The following is an 8559-nucleotide window of genomic DNA, read 5'->3' on the forward strand; positions in this document are numbered from 1 at the left end:
GAACGGATCAGCGCAAGGACAATTAATTAAATCAGGTGGATAGCTAGGCATGTTTTGTCAATTAATCTTAATTATCACCAATTATGGAAACAAAATAAACCACACTCGAAATGTTTGACGCTGACGCTGCTGTTCTGAGGCAAACCTTCAGCTGCAATAAACATTGAACCATCTTGTGGCTGGGACCTCTGCTATCAACAGTCAAACATTAAACTCCAATATTTCACAGGGCGATAGGCTTTAGATAGAAAAGCCGCATTTAATAATTAGGGCCCTATCGCTCTTTCCAGTTTTAGTTCTTCAAAATACTCAGGTTTTTTAAAAACATTTCAACGATGCAGTTCACATGACAGATATTTTGAAGTTTCGCTATCCCAGATTGGCGACTCTTATGTTCACTTGTTGGACTAAATAATACCTTTCTATTTTGGTTCCTTTGCGTGTCTTTAGTTGTGGAGGAAATGCGGAGGAAATGGTGGGAGCCATGAAGTAAAGTTGAACATTGTGTGATCATTAATTGAGAGGAGACGGGAACAACAGCAAGAACACCGCCGGCCATTTCCGGGAACTGGTTTTTGCGGCTACACGGATTGGATTGCTTTACTCACCCGTACCTCTCCCAGAAGTATCTCTTATGGCGGAATTTCCGCGACTAAAATTATTCTTCGCCCCAATGATGACGGAAGCGCAAGTTCTCCACTGCGGTTTATTTATATAGAATTTTTTATAAAACTATTTTGGATACAAAATTTACATAAACGGAGTTCTCACTTTTGATATCACAATTTCTTAGAGGAGAGAAGATTTGATGTGCAATGCCCCGAAGGGCTTTCATTTCTGTCCAGGTCTATATCACTTGTAGTTTGCCCTCTTTCTGTATGAGCCATGGAAGTATTACCCATGCTAAAGGTATATAAAGCTGACTGGCGAACCAGTGATTCGATGACATCGCTTCATGCCAATTTCAAAGTTATAATTGTTTCACTTTGAAATAAATTGCATTTTCCTGCGTCCCAAAGCGGGTCGCAGCCGGTAAGGTATATCGATTTGACAATGGGAGCAATGAAAAGGTTGGTTAACTGGAGCATGGATCTGGAATGTATAAAACAGAGTATTATTTCTTCCAAAAGCTGTATCTGTTGATTACAGCAGCCTGGTTTAAAACCCTCCTTTTTTTGTTGTTGCAATTACCAGAGGAAATAATTAATAAAGTAGACTTGCTACTTACCCAGAATTCAACTTCTGGGTTACTTGGTAATTACATCATCTTTAAAACGGCGGCCTGCAATAGAAAGTAGAACTTGGTTACCAGTGTTAAAGGCATTAACTACAGAGGGTAAAATAAAGGCTTCAACTTTAGCATGGCCACAGTTGTATCTACAAGATACTGTTGTAATACTCACTTGGTTATTTTGCAAGGTTCAGGTGGACACTAGGTAACAGTAACCATAACCAATCAGAAGTGTGCTTTCACCCGCGTGCCATTCGGCCAATCGCAGGCGCCACATGTTGTCAATTTCATTCTAATGAAAACGTAAGGAGCAACAATAGAGAGAGCGCGGGACTGGACTCATTGAACCTCTGTATCCAGCAGCATTAATGCTAATGTCATACATATCATCGCTTCTTCCCACACGGCTCCTACTGTCTTTCCTACCCATTAATACGTGGCGGTCTCAACGGTGTCCAGCAGAGTTTAAGAACTAGTCCGAGACTGCAATTTGAAGCAATAGCGTTAAAGTGGGCAGCAATCTATCCTGAAGTGATGGAATTGCGTACGGAGCTCTCTACCGCCCAGACTAATCCGACAGCCATACCTGTCTCGATGTCGGGGGCACTGCTCCGTGCTCCGCCTTTGCTGCTGCGCGCCACCGAAAAGTACCCGAGGACTCCCAAGTGCGCCCGCTGCAGAAACCACGGGGTGGTCTCGGCTCTGAAGGGCCACAAACGTTACTGTCGCTGGAAGGATTGCATGTGCGCCAAGTGCACCCTGATCGCCGAGAGGCAGAGAGTGATGGCGGCCCAGGTAGCGCTGAGGAGGCAGCAGGCACAGGAAGAAAACGAGGCCCGGGAGCTGCAGCTGCTGTACGGGACGGCAGAGGGACTGGCCATTGCGGCTGCCAACGGCATGATCCCCTCCCGCTCTTCCTACGACGTCTTTGGGTCGGTCTGCCCCGAGGGTAACACAGGTAAAAGGTTCTTTTTCAAAAGTTTTCCAAACTTTTTTTATCTGGTGGATTGAAAACTCTTTGTTCACATTCGCGCGAGAATTCGAAAAAAGTCGATTCAAAATCCATCAAATATTGGATCAGCTTTAGGTAGAAGAAGGGGTTTTACCTCAAAAAAAGCCCGGAGTTTAGTTTTAAGACCTTGTTAACAATGCCTTCCATAAATTAACGCGCACTACTTTTTGATAAACATTTCTAAATAATTAGCCAAGTTCCCCCCCTATTTACCGCCCAGAAAGTTTTTAGTTGAAGAAACGAAACATACAAGTTCACCTTGCCCTGGCCTCTCCCGGTATTAATCCTCACTGGAGCTTTGGTTTGGGCCTCGGATTTGCAATGTAATTCAACCTACGACTTGGATCAATGAATACCTAAATTTACAGCAGATTACGATTTAGAAAAATAACCAGTTTCTACAAACTGGTGTGTGTAATTAATTGATCAATTATTTGGACATTGTTCTTCGCTTCAGGAGAACATTCAGTAATGTTTCTCTCCATCTCCTGCATGCAGATTAAACAATATCTGTACAATTTCATGGTGCATAAATAAGAATAATGTGATTTTCCTGCCTCTTCAAATTAAAACTAACACCAGGCAAATAATCCGTTTAACATTAATCGCAGCACACACTAATCCTTGTAAATTCACATTATGAAATAATGAAAGGCAATTTAGCAATCCATTATACTAATCAAATACACCAATTCTCGCAATATGTTAAGAATAATTTGCGTAATCCGAACACACTGCGGTGTCTGTTTCTCTCTTTGATCAAATTATTGCTCTTCAAATCGTTTGCTGCCATTTTCTGTTTGATGGGAGAAGCCGCCTATCAGGCCTTATTTCAAAATAACGTTTTATTCACTGAAAAGTTACGATTAAGAAGCAAAGTAATTCCAAATACAGTTTAAATGCAGCGCTTACAAAAAAATGTTTCAGATAATCGCTCCTTTATTTGGGGAGCGGTTTGAAGATCTGAAAAATCAACATTGTGAATTGTTCTGACTATATAACCATCACATGGTGTCCTCCGATTCTGAGTACAGTTGATCCAATCAGAGTGCACATCATGGTAAGTAAAATTATCAATGTCAAACTGACTTGTCAAAGATACAACTTGTATGCACATCAGAAAGTTTCAAAATTCCACTTGCCTTGTGCTAACTTTCAACTGGTCATTTATAACTGTCTAGGCAGTGAGGATCTGAGAATACAACCACATTGGATGATAATAGGTTAAAACAGTTTGCATTTCTTGATTTGCAGAATCTAAACTCCAGAAGTACGAGTTATTTCAAAAGAGTTTATTGCCACGAGCTGGGACCCCACAGCAGTCCTTAGTGAAGGCCATGTCCGGGGACAGCGAGTCGGGCACTGGCAGTGTGCCCGGCACTTCCTCGCCAGACGCTCGTCACGGATCTGGCTCCGAGAACGGGGACGGGGAGTCCTTCCTCAGCTCTCCCATCTGTAAAGTTCTGAAAGAAGGACAGGATAGCCCAAGGACCATCACGCCGCTGGGCTCGGAGTCTGGGTCCGAGGCAGAGAAAGATGAGAGGGCGGGCACCCCGTCCACAGGTGCCCGGCAGAGGACTCCCATTCAAATTCTCACCAGAGTCTTTCCTTCGCACAAGAGAAGTGTTCTGGAGCTGGTCCTTCAGGGCTGCGGGGGGGACGTGGTCCAAGCCATCGAGCAGATTCTAAACAACCGCGAGCAAGAAAAGGGTTCCGATGAAACTTGGCACCGGGACAGGACTCATCAGACTGTCCAAGGGCCCGCATCACATCGACCTCTGGTAGCTGGGGCCGTGCCTCCTGCCATTGGGACCCTGGGCAACAGGTCTGCCTTTTCACCGCTCCAGCCCAACGCGGCCCATTTTACTACAGATCCCAACGCCTATGCCATTGGGCCACATCTCGGACTCAATCCTCTTCGCTTAGCATATTCAGCCCATAGTCGGGGACTCGCTTTCATGACGCCTTATTCCACAACAGGTCTTGTCCCAACACTGGGCTTTCGTCCACCAATGGATTACGCCTTCAGCGACCTCATGCGAGATAGGTCCAATTTACACAAAGATCAAGTGTACACTAATGGACTTTACGGATCAGTTGTAAATAATAACCCGGATAAACAGTAAGTCCCAACATTCTGAGGCGTCTTAACATTTCACACAGCACCGGCTGGATTGTTAGTAATTTCGCGGTGCCTCTGTGGTTATTTTAGAACATGCAGAGGAGAAAGTTAAATATTTAATAATAACAATAAACATGATTGTACAATAACGTGCTAACGTGCAGTTTTGTTAACGGTATATTTCGCTGGTATTGTAATTCATAGCCATAATCACTGAATTCCTTTGATTATTGTGTACTAGATTACTCAAGTGTAATGTCTATAAGCAAAACTGAATTATATCCTAAATTATTAATGTAATATGTAGAAACTGCGATATTCTAATGGAAGAGGGGACAACGTTTTATGTGCTGTTTAAGGTGCCGATTAATATATTCTAGATTCTTTGATTTAGTACTTGTTTTTGCAACTGTTTCTTTCAAGTAGACGTTGGAAAGTGTGTAAATATCGAACGTAAAGAAACTAGCCACATTTGTAGTTGTGAGAAGAGGGCTACAGCAAGTCGGTAGATATGTCCATCACACATATGCATGTATATAGAAGCTTGATGCTGATCCGTGTTGATTCTAGCATTTATTTTTTCGTGTAACAGTCAAAGTTATGTGCGTTGCATTTGATAGAAATAAAAGTTATTTTGTGAACAAATTTCTGGACATGTATTTTGACTTAAATCGCTAACCAAGCCAAAGCTGACAGCACAATTTGAGGACGTTTGGCTGGTTTCTTTACAAGTGAGGAATGCAGGAGATCTTGAGTATTTAGTCTGTGGCAATCGAATCGCGTCGGTTCATTCCGAAATGTTAAAGGAATTCCTGGTGCCAGCGAACACAGGGTTATTGAAGGGTTCTCCTATCAAACTGCTTCCCCCATTGTTTCGAAGGGCATGAAGGAAAAAAGCCATCATTGATTCATGAATTGCATGATGTTTGTAACTCAGACGGAAGAATATACTCGATTGACATTAAAACTTTATGACGTCTACATATAATAAAAAGTGGCTCACTGTATTGAATTAAGATTGCACAACTCATCAAACTCGTAACCATGGCAACCTAATCCTGCTAAACGGCACTCTGGCTGAGTTGATCTATTTACTTTCTTGCATCAAGTATGGCTGGGTAAACATCACGTCTAAAAGGACAATGTTGAATTTACAGCCGCCGCTCATATATTGGTGGCCAGGAAGGGAAATATGAAAACCGGTTTGGAACAGGGAAATTTCTATCAGCTGCCCTGATGGGTTTTCTTGTCCTCAAATGTTTACTCCCTCTCCCCCCCCCCCCCTCCCCTCCAATTTTTACATTCACTGACCAATATCGTCCTTCATATGGTAAAAATGCGACATAGCTGCGCTATTTTAATGGACCCCGTGCAATAATCCCGCCTATTAATCCAGCACACATTTTGCAAGCAGATCGGCAATGTTACAAAACTTTTCCTAGATCTTACAGTCAGTGAAACATAATATGGCTACAATACAACGATTTAATAAACTGGGGCTTTAATAGCCGGCTAACTTGATTGGGTTGCCTAATTCCACTTTAATTGGAAAAAAAAGACTGTGTTTAAGATGGTAGCAGAGTGTCTGTCCCAGGAAAGTGGGCAACATCTGAATAAACCTTCACAGCTGAATTTGTTCAGGATAACGTTCTATATCTGGGATTACTGACGCGGGCGTCAGGACTCGGAGAGAATTGCTACCGCGGTGATGTGAGGTCACACAATTTCTGCCAAGACTGCATCGCTGAATATTCCACCTATTTTAAAACCGAGCGTTGACATTAATCCTACTTTACACCACACCCTGCTTCTTGATGCCACATTGTTTCAGTATTTATAAAAAAAAATGATAAACACACCACCATATAATATTTTTGGAACATCAACTGAATTATCCACTAAGTATTGACAGGCAGGGTAATGAGATTTCTTAAGTGCAGACATTATACGGAATCAAACTGGTGAGAAAATCAAAATCGAACTCTATATCAGAAGCTCGGCACGTTTTGAAATATTTGAAATACAAATATAGTTAGTTATCTGTTCAGTAGCTTTAAACATCGAGAACGACATACATTACTGACAGCTAGGACAATTATTTTTTAATATTCACCATGAAAACCGAAACCAAAACGGTGGTTAAGTACCTGTCACCACAGCGTGCAAAGGGAGGCGTAAGTGTATTTTGAAGGGACTTACTCCTTCAGATATATTTAACTTCTTGATGATTATTTGGAGAATATATTAAAAATTTTACAAATGCAGTATCAATAGTAAATAAGGTCCAGGCAAATACAAGGCGATTTGAATGATTCGAAAGTTAAAAAAAGCATCGAGATAGTCTAAACGTAATCGAGTCAATTTCCTAATGTCAGCAAAACACCGCAGTTGCATCAGAAAACACTTCATAAATTTACTCTTTTTTAAAGAAAATATTTTATTGAAGCAATTTATAATTTAACATTTCAACACACAGAGATCCAACACACGCAACCCCCCCCCCCCCCCCCCCCCCCCAATAACATACCCAACATACCCCCAGCCCTCAACTCTAACTACCCAGACATGATTCCCACTTCATAAATTTACATTGGCCGCGAAATGTTTTTCTTACCAAAATGTCTCTCTGCTACTTTCAGGGCCCTGCGTTATGTTATTTGCATTTGATCGAGACGCAGACTTTGTAACAACAAATCGATATATTTTCACATTTTTATCATTTAAAACAGTGTCGTTAATTTGGGGAATAGTTATAATCTTGAATGTTTCACACAAACTCCAGATAGCAGACAATGTGTGCAAGGAGTCAATGTGCCGGATCATCAATCAATGAATTGGCGAGATTGGCAGCAAGAAGCAAATCGATATCGCACCAAGCGTTTGAGGAAAATTACTGGTTAAAGTTGGCGACGTTCATTGAAACGGGCGATGGCATCAGTTCCGGCGTTTGCTCACAAATCGTAGGATTCGGGAGCAAAAAGAAACTGAATTTCCCAGACATTCAAGTGCAACGCGAACCCCAAGATCACTGCGGGCAACCCGCATTACAGGATTTGCTTTTCTACGAAAATGAGAGAGAATCGGGTTTGCATTAAACAATGGGAGGAAGTTGAAACTTTTTATTAAATTGACGCGAGGACTCCACACTCCCAGCTAAGAAAGAATTTGCCAGGTTATTATTTATCAGGAAATAGCACGGATTTTGTAAATGTCTGAGGGATTGGGGGATTCACAGCTCCCTTTGTTCAATTACTCTCCAGGTCGCGGTTAATACAGCTGGCGGCTTGGTTTAAAGCACCGAGTGTGCCCGCGACTGTTCTAAAATTTAAGAATATGCAACCTTATAAATGCACCACGAAAAACATAAATATTGCATTTGGAGTAGTGTAACTAATTGTCCCTTTTGGTGAAAAAGTTGTCTTAGATCTCGCAGGTGTCTGAAATGCAACGAGGCAGATATCAGCAACCGGCCTCTGTGTTTGATACAGCACAATGCAAGGTAAAAGACCCAACTGACAAGCTAATGAGTTCAATCCGCAGCAAATTGTATTCGAGTTCAGGAAAAAAAATAACGAGTTTAGCTGTTGAAAGGATCGAATTCAATTGTCGTTAATTTCTGGAAAGTGCAGTAACTTCAGGTAACAGCAATCCGTTATTTTGATGACACAAATGTTTCACGTATTCCTTTCATTCAAGTTTTTACCTATTTTCATATTGCGGACACAAAGTACAAAAAGTAAATAAAATAAATAAAGTACACCAAGTTTTAAAAAAAGAGTTCAGTTTGCAGAATGGTGCGTCCGGGTGCTACACTTTTAAAACAGCTTTTAGAAAATGCTGCTGATATAATTGAAAACCCGATGCTTCTACTAGCCTGTTTGTCGAAGGAAGAATAGTTACAACGGCGGAGTTCAATTGTGACATTTCTTAATTGTAACTTTAAAAGAAGTGAGCTCCTGGCATTGGAGAGGCACATTTATCAGATCATTTACTCAGTAACAAAGCTTGTGTCCCGGCACATTTACAATGAGGATAGTTTTCCTTTTATGCTCTGCACTAATTATGATGTTCAAACGATATTTAATTATAAGCGCCGCCACAAATTATTGGTGAAAATTACCTTGCGCGGGATTATTAATGAAAAAATAAATATTAAATTCAAAGTGCGCCCTCTTCCCGCTTGTTTTGAGCTTC

At 41.4% G+C, this 8559-nt stretch overlaps 1 protein-coding gene across 1 annotated transcript; it reads left to right on the top strand.

The window, feature by feature from the left end:
• The first annotated feature begins 1215 nt into the window (after positions 1-1215).
• dmrta2 (DMRT-like family A2) lies at positions 1216-4972 on the top strand. Its single transcript, XM_038794286.1, has 2 exons — positions 1216-2189; positions 3498-4972. Exons 1-2 carry the CDS (start codon positions 1766-1768, stop codon positions 4367-4369), a joined length of 1296 nt encoding a protein of 431 aa, XP_038650214.1. The 5' UTR covers positions 1216-1765; the 3' UTR covers positions 4370-4972.
• Positions 4973-8559: the final 3587 nt, after the last annotated feature.

This window comes from Scyliorhinus canicula, chromosome 4, assembly GCF_902713615.1.
Source record: "Scyliorhinus canicula chromosome 4, sScyCan1.1, whole genome shotgun sequence".
In the NCBI taxonomy this organism is placed as follows: Eukaryota; Metazoa; Chordata; class Chondrichthyes; order Carcharhiniformes; family Scyliorhinidae; genus Scyliorhinus; species Scyliorhinus canicula.

Bases quoted from the DNA above. Each gene is read 5' to 3' on its own strand.
- dmrta2 (XM_038794286.1), top strand. From the start codon at position 1,766: ATGGAATTGCGTACGGAGCTCTCTACCGCCCAGACTAATCCGACAGCC. The intron at 2,190-3,497 runs GTAAAAGGTTCT...CTTGATTTGCAG, and splicing joins CTGCCCCGAGGGTAACACAG to AATCTAAACTCCAGAAGTAC.